Genomic DNA, 20,159 nt, shown 5'->3' with positions numbered 1-20,159 from the left:
GTAACTCTGGCCTTTCCATTAGCATCACTTTACTCTGCATTTCTTAGAACCACAAAAGAAAGGATATATTTTCCCACAGACTTAGGGTTCCAATTCCTAGATTCGGGCTACATACACGACTCAGTTTGAGCAGGGCCTGTAGTTTTCCCTTTTTTTTTTTTTGTACTCAGTGCTATTAAACCCAAAGACAGGAGAGACCAACTACAAAAGCAACAACTGCTTTATTTGGGTCATTTCATTATGAATGTTTATGTTTCTCCTCATTGTCTCTTTAACTTGCTTTTTTGGAAATCTAATAACAGTAGTTGGAAAATTGTTAAAAGTAGGGCAGACAATTTTTTTCATAATTGTGATCATGTCACTTAAAAAGAAACAAAGATGTGCATTTGCTGATAAAGTTTGACTGCATGCAAATAAAGACCAGTTGCCCTCAAACTGACTCTGATTCATGGCGACCCCGTATGTGTCACAGAGTAGAGCTGTGCTCCATAGGCTTTTCAGTGGCTGATTTTTCAGAAGTAGATAGCCAGGCCTTTCTTCCAAGGCACCTCTGAGTAGACACAAACCTCCATCCTTTTGATTAGCAGCTGAGCACATTAGCTGTTTGCACCACTCAGGGACCTGCAAATAGATATAACCTTTCAATAGACTTTATGGTGCTTTTTTTCCTTGTTTTGTTAATTCAGCACTGCTCCAGAAAATCTAGTAGCACATGGTCCCATACTCATCATACAGATTCTCCGGCTACTGGGAACATCTGTGCTGCCCCTGGCATCAGCCACTGACAAAATAACACCCTTTTCCTGCTCGAAAGAAATACATGTGTGTTATCTATCAACAATTACAGGATGAGCCTTGACGCTAAGTGATATATTTATACCATTTTCCTGGGACAAAGGCCTCATAGACTGGATGTTGATGAGGACTTCATTGTTTTCTTTACTCTAGTCTCTAAGAGTTGTCCTTCCTCAGATATGTTAATTCCGCTAATCTGGGAAGTCCGTCTCCCAAGTGACTTCATCCTCTGCTGAACTTCTTTATGAACTCCTTTAACCTCACCCTGCTCCCAGTGGCCAGACCGCCAGTACTGGGATTTGTCTTTCTGATTCCTTAACCATTAACTCTGCTGTCAGCCACAATCCCTGATACCTTAAGGTCAGCTGGTTTCACATTTCCTGAATAAACATGTCTTTTTTTTTTTTTTTTTAATAAAGGTGGAACTCATTTCTCTTTAAAGGGGCATTGAAAGGCTTTTTTCCTGAAAGAGAAAAATGTTTTTAAAATCCACCCTATTTTTATTCAGATATAGCCAAAGATAAAGTTAAATGCTTGGCCAAAGTTAAAAGTAGTCTCTGAATTTACCTTTTTTCCCCCCAATTGTTGAGTTGATTCTGACTCATGGTGGCCCCATGTGTGTCATAGTAGAACTGTGCTCCAACAGGTTTTTCAGAAGTTAAACAACAGACCTTTCTTCCGAGGCATCTTTGGGTGAACTTGAACTTCCAACCTTGTAGTGAGCAGCCAAGTGTGTTGCTCATATTTCAGAATTGTTTGCTAGAGGACAATTGCTAAAGAATTGTTTTAAATGAAATTAAACTTTGAAAATGTAATTTCTGGTTTCCCTCCTTGAAAAAAAAGCAATGGTCTTCCTGTGAGTATAATGTGTGACCACTGTTTGAAAATAATTTTTGCCACTTAATTACTCTGTTCAGCCTTGGTGGGGAAGAAGAAAAACAATTTAAGTGATTCAATGGGGCCAAATATTGTATATTACCAACTAACCACAATTGCAAAAATATCTGAACTCTTAAAAATAAAAACATTCAACACTTGTTTACTTTGGGTCCAGTTTTATTATTCTAAATGTGATATTGGCATTTACTACCAATAACTGGTAGCCCTTTTTCAAGACCTTTCAATCCTTGCTCTAGGCTTCTTCAACAGAGAACCACCTTTAGTTCAGACTGACTGTTTTTGCCAAGGCCAGGAGCACAAATCTGATTGCTTTATTATATGTTACTTATAGTTTGTCCATATATTTTCCTGATAACTGACCACATTTCTCAATTTGTTTTCCATGCTTAAAAAAAAAAAGGAAAACAAAAACTATCGGCTTAACATTTTATTCATTCATCAGCTACTTATGGAGTTTCCACTAGATTATAAACTACAGTATTCTGATTTTGGTGACCCCATGTGTGTCAGAGTAGAACTGTGTTCCATGGGGTTTTCAGTGGCTGATTCTTCAGAAGTAGATCACCAGGCCCTGGATGGACTCAAACCTCTAACCTTTCAGTTAGCAGTTGAGTGCATTGACTGTACCACCCAGAAACTAGGACAGGGATTTTCATATACTTTTTCACTACCATTTCTCCAGAACCTAGAGATGTGCCTGGCACAGAATACGTGATCAGAAAATATTTGTTAAATGACTGAGTGCCAGTTAATGCAGCCTGCCTTATTCTAGGTGCTGAGGACACAATGGGAAGCCCTCAGGGAGCTTACACTCTAAAGGGAAGTGTAGTGGGGATTGATTAAATAATCGTAAATAAAAAATGTCAAATTGCAAATGTTGTGACAGTGCCATGACACAGAGTTACAAAATACTGTGAGGGTTTAGACTAGAGGAATCTGCTCTCCTGAGAGAGATCTAGGAAGGGTTCCCTGAAGAAGTGTCCCAAGTCGAGATCTCAAAAATGAGTGGATAATAACTAGAGGAAGAGGAACGTCCCATTGAGGTTACTTTCACCTTCAATTCTTTTCTTTCCTTCTCACCCTCTTGTCTCCTCCTTGGTATTTATCATTACAGGCTTTTCCTATTTTTCCTGATACCTTAGTTTGCTGGCTTCTCGTGGATTTCTACATAAATCTCATGTACACATAGATCTTCCTTTAGCCAGAGTTTACTCTTCTATTAAAAATACCAGTATTATTTTCAAAACTAAGCATAAAACATCTAAGAGAAAAAATAACAAAAATGTAGAATATTTAGAGAACTTAAATGGAAATACCTTTTCCACTTACTTACTTTTAATGGCTATGTGCTTTAGAGAGTGCCACATGATGGTTTCTTAATAAATTTTGATTGGTTCGCTGGCTGGTTAGTGGCTTGGCTGTTTGGTTGGCTGACTGGTTAGCCGGCTGGCCAGATGTTGGTTGGTTGACTGGCTGGCTGACTGGTTGGGTGGCTGGTTGGTAAATAAAGATGAGGGCGATAGTTTAGCTTTGGCTTTAAAGTCAGACTTAGTTTTGTTGAGATTCTGACTGACATTTCGCTAACTCTGTTGCATTGAACAAATCCATGTAAGCTCTATAACTCTCAGTTCAGTCTGTAAAATAGCACCATTCTCATAGGATTATGGTAACAATAAAGGGGATGTTGTATATGCAGCTTCAGCATGGCATCCAGAGTATGGAAACTGTTCATTTGTATATGTCTCCTATTTTAAAGAGGGAAAAGAAGCTTGAGTGTTGCTTCTGAGGGAAACAAAGTTAGTGGAAAAAAAAAGTTAGTGAAAGCAAATGATTAATGCTTAAATGTTAGCGCCATTCATTTTAGTCCTTCAGCTATGCTTCACTGCCTCAAATAAATGTCTTTGACTGACAAGAAGTACACATACCCAAGAAAGAGATAACATATATAGAAAACTCGCAGGCAAACCATTTTTTCCTTGACAGATTAAAACTTGATTCTCCTCGCACCCACTCCCTCTCCCACTCTTCCTCTTTGCCCTCTCATTGCAGTGTTATAGGGCTCATTAGTATAGTAATTTTCTCAGACAAAAAGGACATGTTATATTATTTCTTGGCATAGGAGGTGGTGGCTACTATGTGAGTATTTGCTTTATAATTATTTGTTAAAATGAGCGCATATGTTTTATGTATTTTTCTGTATGAACACACACATACATGTACCCAAAGAAGGTGAAAATGGCGTGTAAGAATGGGATGGGACAGGATAGCACAGACCAAATTTAATCCTAGGTTGGATCTATGTAATCAAATTGAAAGAAATACACAAGCATTTAAGCCTGATTGTGAAATAGCAGAGATGAAGTTGGTATCAACAGCTCCAGATTGGCTGTCTTCATACCACACAATGAGTGGCTAATTATTGAACTTTTTTTTTTTTTTTTTGCTAATCTATTTAGATATAGCCTGTGCCCGGAGTCACGGGGTTTTTTTTATTTAGATATAGCCTGTGCCTGGAGTCACTATAGGATAGGATCTTTCTAGGTCATATGCCACTTTCTGAACATGAGACATAAAGGACTGTTCTCTATGGCAAAGCTCTTTTGCAAATCTCAATTAGCAGAGGCGCTTTGAACCGACACCACTGCCCCATCTCTTCCAGCCATCGTGGTTAACATTTGTGCCACTCGTGCATGGTTTCAGAGAGAGCTGCCTGGGTTTATTCGGTGACATCAGAATTAAAGTCTAGAATTACACATCTTTATTACTAACAAGCAGCTTTTGGTTTTTCAGCGCCGACTGGGAGATGCAGCAAAGAAAGCAATCAGCAAGCTCCAGGTCAGGACCATAAAGAAAGGTGACAAGGTAACAGCCCTCTTTTCTTTTTGTGAGAAGCTCCCAACTTTTCTGGCAGCCAGGGTAGAAGAGAGGGAAGGACGGGGAAGGGAAATACATGCTAATACTTGTCCTGTAAGCATCTGTTGCTTACACTCTTCTTTATTAAATATAGTTTCAAGCAATTTATAAAATGCATACAAAAGGGACAACAAAATAGTTCGATACAAAAAGTAAGAAAATGAAAAGTTAAGTGTAGAAAAAATAGATGGAACCTAGTACATTAGTACAATTAGAACAAATGTGTTACCTGAAGTGTTATAACAGAAATGGGTTCCAAATTTAGGTTGGTGCTTTCTGGCAGCCAGTGCAAAGAAGGAAACAATATTCAGTATTCAAACAACATGTGACTACTTTCTTCCAGTGCCCCAAAAGGTAAAGGTTTGTTCCTGGTATTATGACCAAGAAAGTCTTTCCACAAATCCATATGCTGAGCAGTTTCCTCCATTTAAGTCTATAGTAAATGCAGGGAGCATATTCAGTCCCCCTGAAATTCAGAACTTAGAACGCCAGAGTCATTGCAGCAGCCTCCCTTGAATGATGGCGTAAGGCCAAACCAAAAGAAAGCCATACCAGTTCCCATCCAGGTGATTGTGACTCATGATTACCCCACATGTTTCAGAGTAGAGCTGTGCTCCATCAGTTTTCAATGGCTGTGATTTTTCAGCAGTAGACTGACAGGCCTTTCTTCTGAGGTGCCTCTGGGTGGTTTCAAACTGCCAAGCTTTCAGTTAGTAGTCAAGCACTTAATCATTTGCACCACCCGGGGACTCCATAAGGATAGAGGCAAAAGCAAATTTTGAAGAGGGACAAATTAGTACAGTCCAGATCCACAGACTTAAAAAGCCTCATTATCTCCAGGAGAAGTTTGACAGTACATGTACTTTGGCCTTCTGGAGGGGTTATAAGTGATTCACAATTCTACATATACGCCAAGGCCATCTCTAGTCTGAATAATTAATTTGTCTCACAAATTATGTGCTATTGTTGTTCAACTGGAGCCCTGGTGGCACAGTGGTTAAGAGCTCAGGCAGCTAACCAAAAGGTTGGCAGTTCAAATCCACCAGTTGCTCCTTGGAAGCCCTGTGGGGCAGTTCTCCTCGGTCCTATAGGGTCGCTACGAGTTGGAACTGACTCGACGGCAACAAGTTTATTTTTCGACTATATAAAAATGCTGTTGGACTTAATGAGTTAAGATTTATTTAAAAGCATTATTGAATTTAAAGTATATTTCATTGTTACTCTCTCCCCCAGCCTTAATCAGAGACTAATAAAAGTACAAAGGCTGTTACATAAGTGATAAATTTGAGGGCATTAAAAGAGGCTTATATACTTGGAAAAAAAAAAAATAGAACCACTAGAGTTCTATATATTAGATTCCGAAGAAATGGAGATTAAATATCATTCAGGTAATTCTCCATAAATACTGTTTCTCATCTTCAAGATTTTGATGTCTCCTCTAATCATTTTTTTTTTTAAATGACATTATTAGTAATAGTATATTAGAAAATTGTTGTTCTCACAAAAGCGTTTTCAGTGCAACCCAGAAACAAAGTGGAGGCTGGGAGAACTAGACACTAGCTCACATACAGTAAATTATTAATTAAGAAAACTGGCACCACGGCTGTTTGTCGAAAGCTTTGCTCCAGGCTCACCTTGAGTCTGTTGCTAGGGTATTTACGCAAGAGTTTCAGCTAAGAATGTAGGCTGATCTCTGCTTTCTCCGTTGCAGGAAACAGAGTCCGATTTTGACAACTGCGCCGTCTGCATTGAAGGGTACAAACCTAATGATGTGGTCAGGATCTTGCCCTGCCGGTGAGTCCCTAGGTTACTGGTGCCGACTAGGTCTTGTCTGGAGAGTGCCTGGTGGGCCTCCTGGCTCAGACCTGCTCAGCCGAGCACTACCAGGTCAGTTTGCCTAAATGTTTCCATGTTTAAATTGCTAACAGCCAAATATCTGGTTCTTTTTGTATGACCTTCATTCTTAAATACATTTTGTCTCATGAAATTAGGAATATTTTTCTGATCCCCTTTGCATCAAAGAAAGCATACTGCTATGAACCAAAACATCATGACACAAAATTTCAAGATGTGGCTCCAAGTAAGAGTTTTCTTTAACAACATATCTATGATATTCAGAATCATTTATAAGTGCAATTGTAACTAAAATAATAAACTCTTAAAATATTTTCTGAGTGATCATGAAGAACTGAGCATTCAGAATATGGTCAAGAGTGAATAGGAAACCAAAGGCAGATTCCATTTCCCTTTATTTTTTACTAACAGGAAGAGAATGTGGCAATCACCCCCAAAATTCTAGAATCTTAACAGCAGATGCCAGCGCGTGTAGCTGGAAAACTTTCCCAGGTGATTCTCATATAACCCTAAGTCCTCTCCCTAATTGAAATTCACTGTTAAGGTATCTGAATTTTTAAATCGCTAAATTTAAATAAATTCAAATATTTTTAAGTTACCTAAAAACAGTTCTCCTGTCATTGAAGACCCGATTTTTAGTGCTTTTGCTTTCATGCAGGTGCCCTAAAGTAAGGATTCAATTATGCTTTGAAGAAAGGTTTTCCAGCTAGAAAAAATGGGCCTTAAAAGTTCTTAGTGTTTATAAGTAAAGCAGAAAAAAATATATATATGCCACAAAGATGTAAAACAATCCATTTGTTCATAAAACAAGGCAAATTAAAGCATGATTTATTAGAAATACAAAATAAATACAAATGTGCCTTTTGAAAAATTGGTTTAATCATCCCAAAATGACAGAGAGGGGACAAGAAGGGACAGGATGCACAAATGGATGCCGAAACTCCCAAGGAGAACAGGTCTGAGTTGAAATGGTCTGAGGCAAACTGATCACTAGGAAAACACCCCTTAGGAAAGTGAACCCTAGTGGCCCCAGCCAAAGCCTTCCATTGTGACTCACTCTCCCTTAGTTCATAGCTGCTTGACTTGACCTCTAAGAAAATCGTGATGTGGAAAACATGAAGCTTGGCAGTTTTCTTCTCTATAAATACCCTTTGTAGACACTACATGCAGCATACACCCAGTGACTCCTGGAAAAACTGTCAAAGAATGGCAGTGTGTGTACTACAGAGAGCATCCTTCATCGCTGCAATATTTTATTAAGGATTTTATAAAGCCTCATCGTTTACAAGTAAAGTGCTTTCTTTACTTTTCTACTTGGAGTTTGTTCAAAGCCCTATAAGGGTACCCCTAATAAAAAATAACCAAAGCAAATTAAAGGTAAGTAGCAACTTTTTCCTGAGGATTCAGAGACCTTTACAACTGAAATTCAGAAAATCTGTTTTTAAAATTATATACAGCATTGTTAACTCTACAATTCATACAATATTAAGCAATTTGTTCATTTAGTCTGCCTTGAGTATTTTCCATGTTACTACTGATTATTGCTAGAGGCTGCATAACATTCAAGCATAGATGTACCACAATTTAATTTAGCACACCCCTATTTTGAGGAATCCCTGGGTGGCACAAACAGCTAAGCACTTGACTACTAACTGCAAAGGCTGGCGGTTTGAACCTACCCAGAGGCACCTCAAAAGAAACCCCAGGCGATTTGCTTCAGAAAGGTCATAGCCTTGAAAACTCTGTGGAGCAGTTCTACTCTGCACACATGGAGTCTCCGTGAGTCGGAATCGACTTGATAGCAATGGCTTTGGTTTTGGCTTTGCCCTTATTTTGGCGTGTGTGGCTGTTTTCAATTTTTAATTATGGTGAATTGCATTGATATAACAGTATTTAAATTTTCATGATATATTACTTAAGACCTCTTTTTACAGTATAAACTTTTTGGAAATATTAACCAAGAAAAAATAGCATTTTAATATTTATCATAAAAATAAAACATTTATTTACACACCAGCACTTGCCCTAGACCAGTTTAATTTGACTGTAAGCCGTTCATTTTTTACGTGATTATTCTGGTTCTCAGCTCAATCCTTGATTCTTTTTGCTTCAGGCTCCTTACTGTCCATTTTCTGATCGTGGTCCCTGCTTTAAATAACAAAATACATCGAATATTATGAAACACTGGTTATAGATAATTACTGTTTGATCTTATACTAGCCGCACATACGTACTCTTTGAATAGCTCACCTATTTTATTCCATGCTGGTTTTAAAATCAGGATTTTTTTTATGCCTGTTGCTGGTTTCTGCCAGACAGTTTCCCTAATGGATTTTATCAAACAAATGCCCTGGCATTTGCTTTTTGCTAGATAATTTCCCCTGGGGTATTATTAAGCCCTTGCTCCTTGAACTTCATAGACTCTTTCCCATTATTTCCAGGCTGACTCATCCCCTGAATTCTTCTCATCTCCTTGGAGTAAAAACTATTCCAAAAAACATTCTAATTTATTGTCTTCCTTCTCATACTCTTTTCTGTGGCCTCATAACTCCTGACATGCTTGGTTCATCTCTTCCATATTGTTGCTATTTAAGATGTCTTTCAAACCACCCAGGCATACACTTGGACCTCAGCTTCTTCAGCATCACCATATTCTTTGTCTCTTTTGGAGACCCTTCCACACATGATGATGAATTCATAAATGCCTTCCCCTCTTTGTTTGTAGTCATGGTGATTGTTGAAGTTAAGTCGTGCACGTACACCTCCAGCTCTTACCTCTCCCTCTTTCTTCATCCAGGTACTTCCCTAACACGTAAAGGTGGGGTTTCCCCATGTGGTGTCAGGCACATAAGGGAGGAAACTACAGCTGCACCCAGATGAGCTCCAGATCATAAAAAAACATCTAATTTTTGTGATTTTGAGTTGATCCTAATACACAACTGTGATATTTTCAAAGAAATTTTGGTTTTGCTACAATATACTTGTGCCAAATATGTATTATACTGTATTCAGGGTTGGTATTGGTGCTTAAAGTAGCCCTGATAGTGTGGCGACTAAGCACTTGGCTGGTAACCGAAAGGTCAGCAGTTCGAACCCACCAGCCGCTCCAGAGGAGAGTGACCTGGCAGTCTGCTCCCGTAAAGACTGCATCCTTGGAAACCCAGTGGGCAGTTCTACTCTGTCCTGTAGGGTCACAATGAGTTCGAATAGACTGGACGGCAGCAGGTTTGTTTTGTGTTTATTTGTTTTCAAGAAGTCCCTGGGTGGTGCAAACAGTTAATACACTGGGCTCCTAGCTGAAAAAGAGGCCCATCAATCTACTTCTGAAAAATTATCCATTGAAAACCATAGGGAGCATATTTCTATTCTGACACACACGGGGTCGCTGCGAATTGGCGTCAACTTGATGGCAACTGGTTCTGGCTTGGAAAGTTAATGTTCATGACTGTGATTTTTAACCCCAAAAGATATTGAAGTATTATCATCTTCTCTTATCCAGACAAGATGTTGGGCTATCTGATTCTTCCATGGTTTTTATCTTATGGTTGCCCATTTCAGTCTTTTTAACTACAAAATATCGAAAACATAGTATCTTAGAAATAATGTGAATGCCTTGGACAAAGCAAAATTTCTTTTTTGCCTTTAAAAAAAAAATGTATTTATCCTTCCCCTACATACCTGTCAAATTCTTTCATAGCTCCAGCTTATGACCATGGCATATGGACTCGTTTTAGAGGACACTAGTTTTTACCGTTATCTTTTTCTTTGACTTTGCGCCCTCATCTGTCTTCCACACACTTTTTTGAAAAAATTTAAAAGCTGCCTGGTAGCAAGCTGACCCTGGCCAAAAACATTTTATTAATTAAATGTTTGATTTGGAACAACAAACCATTTTGTAGCAACTATGTACCAGGAATAGTGCTGAGTATCGGAGATGAAATGATAAATGACATGATCCCTGCCTAAAGGTGATCTGCTTAGTGGGGAGACACTTGAATTTAAATAAGTGATCGCAATACAGAGTGATATGTAAAACAATAATGGCAAATGTATAAGATTTAGAGGTACAGGAGGAAAAACTAACACTAGGCATAAGGAAATTAAAAAAGATTCCACAGAAGAAAAGTAATGTATTCGTATTTTTAAGAGTGATTTTCTCTTGTCCATTGCATCTTCATTATAGAAAACTTGAAAACTGGATAAAATATTTAAATTTCAGCCTAACTCCTTCCTCCAGGTAACCGCTGCTAACATTTTTAAGTACTTCCTTCCTTTTATTTCCTATGCGTATTTTTGCAAGCTTGAGATACTGTTGTCAACATCATTTTATACCCTGCTTCTTTCACTTAACATTTTGAGAAGTTGCTAGAAATAGTACTAAATTATTTGTGGCTCATTCCAACCTTACCTTAGCATCTGCCTCTGTGCACATTACCGCTACACCACCAGGACTCCTGATCTTTGGTATGTTTGAATCCATGGTTGCAGCTACTGTGTCAGTCCATCTCCTTGAGGGTCTCCCTCGTTTGCACTGATCCTCTACTTTACTAAACATGTTGTCCTTTTCTAACAATTGGCCTTTCCTAACGAGGCGTCCAAAGGAAACTTGGTCTTCTAGTTTCAAATGAATGTAAGTTCTTTGACATCTTACGTACCATGTGTTTGCAATCAGCAAGACACATAAATCTTTTCTGTCCATCTAACCCGTCGGCCAGCCAGCTACTTTTCTTTCACAGCTGTTGTGACTGATGCATATTCTTAAGCTGGACCTACTTGTTAGTTGACTCTTCAAATACTGCACTCCGAGACAGGTGATGTCTTCCTCTACTGAAGAAACAGCTCTGGGAGGCAACATCTAGTGGAAGGCACATAGGACACAGTAAAGGGATCCATATGAAAAGTTTTCTGAACAAGCATATATTCTAAGGCTCAATCAGTTAATGAGATGATGTAGTTGAGAGCCTGGTGTATACACCAAATATGCTTTACAAGTGATGGCTTGTGCCCAGTGGGCCTCCTTGGAAGGCTATTTGTTCAATATGTCCCAGAGTTTCCTTTTCCTCACCCAGTGCTTCTAACCTACCCCCACCCCCAGCAATTCATAACTTCCCCTGCTTCTCTCAAAACTCTGATGTAGGATCCTATCTTGGATCCTTAATAACAACCCAATGCAAAATCAGAGTTGGACTCAGATACTCATTTGTGAAGTTTCCTTTTTAGGGGGCCTCTCATTCACTCAGGATCCCTGGGTGGTGCAAATGGTTTGTGATCAGCTGCTAACCTAAAGGTTGGTGGTTCAATCCCACCCAGTAGCGTCATGAAAGAAAGGCCTGGATATCTGCTTCCATAAAGATTACTGCCAAGAAAATCCTGTGGAGCAGTTCTGCTCTGTCCCATTTGTTCACTATGAGTTGGAATCGACTCAATGGCGATAGGTTTGGCTTGGTTTTCTCGTTCACTCTTCCTGCCAGGTATGACAAGATCATAGTAAACAACATAACATAAAGAAGAATCATAACCCAATATAAAAATGAAGGTCATTTTAATTTTTGAAGACTCAAAGAATCATAGTCAAAGTTTACTTAAAACACTAAAAATAGACACTAGCCCCTTAATGTCTTTAAACCCAGAAATTAGTCTGTAAGATGAGTCAAAATGAACTGAATGTCTGTGTGGACAGGCCATTCCAAGCTCTCTATGACTAAAAAAATTTTAGAAAATGCTGTAATGTGATCAGGATTCCAACTACACGTCCTGTAACTCGTGAAGCGGAAAACAAAGGAGCCCTTTCTAGCTGAGGCAGAGATGGCCTGTCCTGATTTCACCCTGTGGTGCCTGTTACATATGCTTGATTCGGGACAGATTTTTTCCGAGTTGCTTTTTGAAAAGAGTGGTGAATGTTGGCTGAGTTTCAGAAGTTTTGACCTGCTCTTCATGCCCGTATTATGCAAAGCAGATTAGTGTGCATCCTTTACAGCTGTATCTTTGTTGATAATGAGGGGCAGTGGTGGCTCTGTGGTAGAATTCTCACCTTCCATATGGGAGACCTGGTTGGATTCCCAGCTGCTGCATCCCATGCGCAGCCACCACCTGTCTGTGGGTGGAGGCTTGCATGTTGCTATGATGCTGAACAGTGGAGCTTCTGAACTAGACCAACTAGGAAGAAAGACGAGGCTCTCTACTTCTGAAAATCAGCCAGCGAAAACCCTATGGACCACAAGGCTCTGATCCACAACCAGTCATGGGGATGGTGCAGGACTGGGCAGCATTTCCTTCCATTGTGCATGGGGTGGCCGTGAGTCGGGGGCCAACTCAACGACAGCTAACAACAGAACACAACATTTCTTTATAGATGTGATTTTTTATATACATACCTTCTGAGGTTTCATTGCTAATTGTGGAAAATAGAGAAAAGTATAAAGGAGTAAACAAAAATAATAGTCTTCCCACTAAGAAATAATCATTATTAATACAAAACAAACAAACAAACAAGCTTGTTGCCATTGAGTCAATTCCAATTCATAGCAACCCTATAGGGCAGAGTAGAACTGCCCCATGGGGTTTCCAAGGAGCGCCTGGGAAATTTGAACTGCTGACCTTTTCGTTAGCAGCTATAGCTCTTAACTACTATGCGACCAGGGTTTCCATTATTATTTTCGTTATTATTATTATTAACACAGTATATTTAAATTTTATGATACATATATGAACATCACATATGTATATTTTTTAAACATTGTGGAATCACGCCACAGGTACAGTTTTTATTCTGCTTTCTAATTTAACATTCAAACATGAGCATTTTCGTTTAATGTTAGGAAGTATTTTAAAATATTTTAGAGGTTACATAATAATCCATTATTAGAGCTTATTTAACTACTCCTGTATTATTCAACAGCTGCTGGGTAGCACAGATAGTTTGTCCTCAACTACTAACTTAAGGTGGGCAGTTCAAACCCACCTAGTAGCACAGTGGAAGAAAGACCTGGCCATCTGCCTTCATAAAGGTCACAGCCAAGAAAACTCCGTAGAGCAGTTCTACTTGGTAACACATGGGGTTACCACGAGTCAGAATCGACTTAAAGGCAACGGGTTTGGTTTTTTTGGTTATTGCTCAGCTTTTAAATTGTTGCCAGGTTTTCTTCATTATAAAAGCATGACCATGGTTGTTTGCAATTTTTTTCTTCATTTATCCCTTAGGATACATTCCTAAAAGTGAACTAACTGGATGGAAAGTCATTTTAAAGGATCTTGATAAGTGTCGTCCAGCTGCTTTCCTGAAAGGTGCTCAACAGTCTGTACCTCATTAGTAGTATATGAGAGTGTTTGTACAAGTGCACCATCAGAACCGCCTTTTTAAAACATCTCTATCATTTATAGCCCAAGCCTGTTGCTGTCGAGTTCATTCCAATGCATAGCGACAGTACAGGACAGAGGAGAACTGCCCCATAGGGTTTCCAAGGAGCAGCTGGTGGATTCGAATTGCTGAACTTTGGTTAGCAACCAAGCTCTTAACCACTGCGCCACCAGGGCTTCTATCATTTGATAGCCAAATATAAAGGTAGCACTTAGTTTTAATTCACATTTTTGATTCTCTGTAATATTACTGTTGACTAACACAAGCTCTTCGTATATCATATTATGTCTAATGTAAATTGCCATTGATTATAAGACGCTTTCTAATTTCAGAGACGTTAAAATGTGGGAAAAAAAATGGATGGCCTAGAAATGATAAAGTGTGGCATTAAATATTTTTGATATTTTGTCTTCCTATTTTTGGTAGTTTTTTTTTTTTTCTCAAATATATGTTTTTATTTTGTTTTTGTGATGCTTTCTGATTAACAGAATTAAAAAGTTGTAAGTTATAAAATTTATTTTTACCTTTGTGTTTTTATCTCTTCCTCCTTCAAGTCCTTCCCCATTAAGAAATAAGTTGACTTATAAACTAATTTTTTTTAATTTATCTGAAATTTATTTTGGTATATAGCATACCACTCAATAGTCATTTTTTATGAAGGTCTTTCTTTTTAGAAAACTTTATTCTTTTAGGGGACCTTATTACATATTATTATTCAAATTTACACACCAACCACTAAGGCCACAGATGAAGAAATTGAAGATTTTTGCCAACTTCTGCAGGCTGATGGTACTTGTGATGGTTAAGATTGTGTATCAGCTTGGCTGGGCCATGATTCTTAGTGTTTTGGCAGTTGTATAATGTTGTGATCACTTCCCTGTTGAACTTTCATATGTGATCACCCCATGATGAAGTCTTCTGAGTGGTACTGGCAGGGGCGGGGCCTGTGGATGCTCACTGCCCCCTTAGCCTTCATCTCTCCGCCCTCCGCCACCTACTCCCTTTCTGCTCACTTTGCCAAGTTTTTTGGCTTGTTCTGGATCCAGCAGCTGTCCCTTGTCTGACCTCCAGTTCTTGGGACTTGAGCTAGCAACTTACCTGTCAATCTTGGGGTTTGTTGATCTTCACAGCCTGCGAGCAAGAAGCCCTGCCCCTCAACCTACCCATCTTGGGTTTGCCAGCCCCTGCAGCTACGTGAATCAGGAGAAACTTTGTGGTCTTGCCTGCTAATCTTGGGATGCAACAGCCTTCACAGCTTGTGAGCAGGAGCTCTGCTCTCTGACTCGCCAGTCTGGGGCTCACCAGCTTCTGCCGCTTCATGAATTGGGAGAGGCCTCTATCCTGATCCATGGACTTGGGGTGCTCCAGCCTCTACAGTCGCGTGAGCTGCTTCCTTGATATAAATCTGTCTATATATTTATACACTTTACTGGTTTTACTTCTCTAGAGAACCCAGTCTAAGACATTACTAAAGGAAGAAGTCCAAGCTGCACTGAAGAGAATGGTGAAAAACAAGACTCCAGGAATTGACAGAATTGAGATGTTTCAACAAACATTTCAACTGAAATTTGGAAGACAGCTACCTGGCCAACCAACTGGAAAAGATCCAAGAGAGGTGATCCAACAGGATGCAGAAATTAGCTAATAATATCATTAATATCACACGCAAGTAAAATTTTGCTCAAGATAATTCAAAAGTGATTGCAGCAGTACATTGATAGGGAACTGCTAGAAACTCAAACTGGATTCAGAGGAGGACATGGATCAAGGGATATCATTGCTGATATCTGATGGATCTTGGCTGACAGCAGAGAATACCAGAAAGATGTTTGTTGTTGTTGTTGCTAGGTGCTGTCCAGTCAGTGCCTACTCATAGTGATCCTATTCAATGCACAACAGAAGAAAACATTGCCCAGTCCTGTGCCATCATCACCATCCTTGTTATGCTTGAGCCCATCGTTGCAGCCGCTGTGTCAGTCCATCTCATCCTCTTTTTCGCTGACCCTCTACTTTACCAAGCATGATGTCCTTCCCCAGGGACTGGTCCCTCCTGATTGCATGTCCAAAGTATGTGAAATGAAGTTTTGCCATCCTCACTTCTATGGAACCTTCTGGCTGTACTTCCAAGACAGATTTGTTCCTCCTTCTGTCAGTCCCTGGTATATTCAGTATTCTTTGCCAATGCCATAATTCAAAGTTGTCAATTCTTCTTTGGTCTTCCTTATTCATTGTCCAGCTTTTGCATGCATATGAGGCAATTGAAAATACCATGGCTTTTTTTTGTGTCAAGCACGCCTTGGTCCTCCCAGTGACATCTTTGCTTTTTGACACTTTAGAGAGGTCTTTTGCAGCAGATTTGCCCAATGCAATGCATCATTTGATTTCTTGACTGCTGCTTCCATGATGTGTTGATTGTGGGTATAAGTAAAATGAAATCCTTGAAAACTTCAGTCCTTTCTCCTTTATCATGATGTTGCTTATTGGTCCAGTTGTGAGGATTCTTGTTTTCTTTCTGTTGAAGTGCAACCCCTACTGAAGGCTGTAGTCTTTGATCTTTCTCATTAAGTGCTTTGAGGCTTCTTTGCTAGCAGCAAGCAGGGTTGTGTCATCTGCATAATGCAGGTTGTTAATGAGTCCTCTTCCAATCCTGATGCCCTGTTCTTCTTCATATAGTCTGGCTTCTGAGATTATTTGTGTTACCTGATTAGGCTCCGTGCCCTGGAGCAGTCAAGCCAATGAAACATACTCCAAGTCAGAGGGAATGAGAAAGTTTATTCAGGAAATATACACATCACCAAGGACCTGACAGCAACACAGGCTGTCTCTGTGGAGTCCCAAAGAGCAATTTTACATTAGATTTTATATAGACTCTTACAAGGGTTACAAGTGTCTTTGTAGTCCCCTGCCAGACATTTCTTTATTAGGCTAAAGATATACATATCAGATACCTGAGCTCTGATTTTCCTGTGGGGATTGTAGGCCACAGGTGGTCGGACATAACAAAAGGTTATTTGCATCGGTTTAAAACGAAGACCAAAGTCATTAACATTTGGTCAAAACAAAGACATTAACAGAGGCATGTGAAGGAGGAGGCTGGCAGAGCAAGGAGAAGAACTTATAGGTTCATCATGGCATTAGTTGTCTCAAGCTCTCAGTCACCCATTTTGAAAAAGGAGAAAACATGCTGGGGACTATTTGGGTCGCATTTGCTTAGCGTACAGATTCAATAAGTATGGTAAAAGAATACAACCCTGTCGCACCCCTTTCCTGACTTTAAACTATGCAGTACCCCTTTGTTATGTCCAAACGACTGTTTCTTTGTCTACAGGTTCCTCATGAGCACAATTAAGTGTTCTGGAATTCCCATTCTTAGTAATATTATCCATAATCTGTTACGATCCACATAGTTGAATGCCATTGCATAGTCAGTGAAACACAGGTAAATATCTTTCTATGCAAAAGCATTTGACTGTGTAGATCATAACAGATTATGGATAATATTACAAAGAATGGGAATTCCGGAACACTTAATTGTACTCATGTGGAACCTGTACATAGACTAAGCGAAGTCTTTTGAACGGAACAAGGGGATACAGAGTGGTTTAAAGTCAGGAAAGTATGTGTCAGGATTTTATCCTTTCACCATACTTATTCAATCTATAAACTGAGCCATTAATCTGAGAATCCAGACTATATGAAGAAGAACATAGCACAGGATTGCAGGAAGACTCTTTAACAACCTGTGATATGCAGATGACAGAACCTTGCCTGTTGAAAATAAAGAGGACTTTAAGCACTTACTGATGAAGATCGAAGACTACACCCTTCAGTATGGATTACACCTCAACATAAAGAAAACAAAAATCCTCACAACTGAATCAATAAGCAACATCATAATAAGCAAAGATTGAAGTTGTTAAGGATTTCATTTTACTTGGATTCACAGTCAACGCCTGTGGAAGCAGAAGTCAAGAAATCAAATGACGTATCTATCGCATTGGGCATATCTGCTGCAAAAGATCTCTTTAAAGTGTTAAAAATCAAAGATGTCACTTTGAGAACTAAGGTGTTCCTGACCCAAGTCATGGCATTTTCAGTCCCCTTGTATGTGTGAGAAAAAGCTGGACAATGAATGAGGAAGACTGAAGAGGAATCTACAGCTTTGAATTATGATGTTGGCGAAGAATATTGAATATAGCATGGACTACCAGAAGAACAAACAAATCTGTTTTGGAAGAAGCACAGCCAGAATGCTCTATGGAAGTGACAATGGTGAGACTTCATCTCATATACTTTGGACATGTTATCAGGAGGGACCAATCCCCAGAGAAGGACATCATGCATGGTAAGGTAGAGGGTCAGCAAAAAAGAGGAAGACCCCTCAACGAGATGGATTGACACAGTAGCTGCAGCAATGGGATCAAGCACAACAGTGATAGTGAAGATGGTACAGGGCCAGGCAGTATTTTGTTCTGTTGTACATAGGGTTGCTATGAGTCAGAACCAACTCAAGGGCACCTAACAACACGACACAACACAACACAACATTCTTTTAGGAAAGTATTTAACATATTCTGACAAATAAAAAGCCAGATAGTTTGGTGGGAATTTAAAATGGCACAACCACTTTGGAAATTTATTTGAAAGTTTCCATGAAAGTTAAACGCTACCATCTGACCCAGCAATCCCATTTGGTTATATAGCCAAGAGAAATGAGTGCATATGATCAGAAATGACTTGCGTAAGAATGGGTATGGTGGATTTGTTCATAACAGCCAAAAATGAGAACAATCCAAATGTCTAACAACAGAAATACTTGTAAACAAATTAGGGCACACATATACAATGGAATACTACTCAGCAGTATAAATAAACAAACTTTTGATATATACAACAGCACAGACTAATGTGAAAAACATTCATTTGAGCAAAAGAAGCCAGACAAAAAAGAATACATACTTCATGATTCTATTTATATGAAATTCAATAACAGGCAAAACTAATCTTTGCTGATAGAAGTCAGAATGGAGGTTATGTGGTAGGGAGTGGGTATTGACTGGGAAAGAGCATGAGAGAACTTTCTGGGATGATGGAAATGTTCTATATCTCCATCTGGGTAGTGTGTACATAAATATATAATAGGTGTATATTTTTTTAAGAATTCATTGATATATACATTTAAGATTTATACATTTTACTGTAGATTATACTACTATTTAAAAGGAAAAAATATAAAAGTACCACAGACACTATGCTTTGGACTTAAAAAAAAAAAAAAGAATAGTTCACTTTGTACCAAAAAACCCATTGCCGTGGTGTGGATTCTGACTCATAGTGACCCTATAGGGAAGAATAGAACTGCCCCATAGGGTTTCTAAGGAGCGGCTGATGGATTTGAACTGCTGACCTTTTGGTTAGCAGCCAAGCTCTTAACCACTGTGCCGCCAGGACTCCAGCTCACTTTGTACATGAGTCAAAATAACTTAAAATTTGAGTTCTAAGTTTGCTGATGCTGTTTTCTAATCATTTTCCTTTGATTACTTTGGACTTTTGTGTGTTCAAAGTAGCGTATGTAAACTGCCAAAAATTAGATGACACCTCTTCATTTAAGGGATGAAAGGAAGGAAACATGAAAAGAAATGGCAGTGCTGGTAAATGATATCTGATGTGTTGTTTTCTGGTGTGTATTCAACAGAGCAAAAGCTGCCTCAGGAAAAAAGTCTCGAACTGTAATAACCTTGTTAAATATGGCATTCTGACTTCAAATGCCCTGACCCCCAGTTATATTAATCAACTAGACACACAGGACAAATGCCAACCAACTTTGTTGTCCCAGCCAAATGATATAATTAGACCAATGTCAAGTTCTAAGTGCAACCTCCCTTTACCAGAGTCCCATGGAGGCACACGCCCTATAAATGAGGATTCTGCAATTCCCTCGTAACTTGCATTCCCAAAGGATCTATTTTCTCCACTGTAGGAAAAAAAAAAAAAGAAATTGAAATTAGTAGCAAGAGGACCGGATACAGTTTCATAATTTTTTAGTTTTATTGCATTTTCTTAAGTGTATGTAAAACTCAAGAGCAGGGTGAAATAAATGGTTGCTCAGTATAATACTTCAACTTTGTAAAGCGTTCTACTCTTTACAAAGCACTTTTATGTATAATGTCTAATTTGTATCTCGCAGCAGCCTTCGCTATAGATAGGGCAGGTACTATGACCGCCATTTTATTTTACTGAAAGAAAGCCTTGACTCAGGTTTTCTGACTTCTAATCCAGCGCCCTTTCCACTGTGTTGTTGATGTTCTTAGCTGCCATAGAGTCAGCCCCTGACTCGTGG

The 20,159-nt window shown here is 39.1% G+C and overlaps 1 protein-coding gene across 2 annotated transcripts in view; it reads left to right on the top strand.

Moving 5' to 3' along the window:
* Nucleotides 1-20,159, top strand: part of RNF150 (ring finger protein 150) — a 317,481-nt gene that overhangs the window by 192,037 nt on the left and 105,285 nt on the right. The window contains exons 3-4 of one of the 2 annotated variants that reach the window (XM_064267530.1): nt 4,471-4,557; nt 6,320-6,402. In XM_064267530.1, the coding sequence (XP_064123600.1) occupies nt 4,471-4,557; nt 6,320-6,402 (170 nt within the window). The remainder of the gene's footprint in view (nt 1-4,470; nt 4,558-6,319; nt 6,403-20,159) is intronic. The other variant, XM_003417507.4, reaches the window with a different exon arrangement.

Source organism: Loxodonta africana, chromosome 13 (genome assembly GCF_030014295.1).
Source record: "Loxodonta africana isolate mLoxAfr1 chromosome 13, mLoxAfr1.hap2, whole genome shotgun sequence".
Taxonomy (NCBI): domain Eukaryota; kingdom Metazoa; phylum Chordata; class Mammalia; order Proboscidea; family Elephantidae; genus Loxodonta; species Loxodonta africana.
This window is presented reverse-complemented; position numbering and strand designations above follow the sequence as displayed.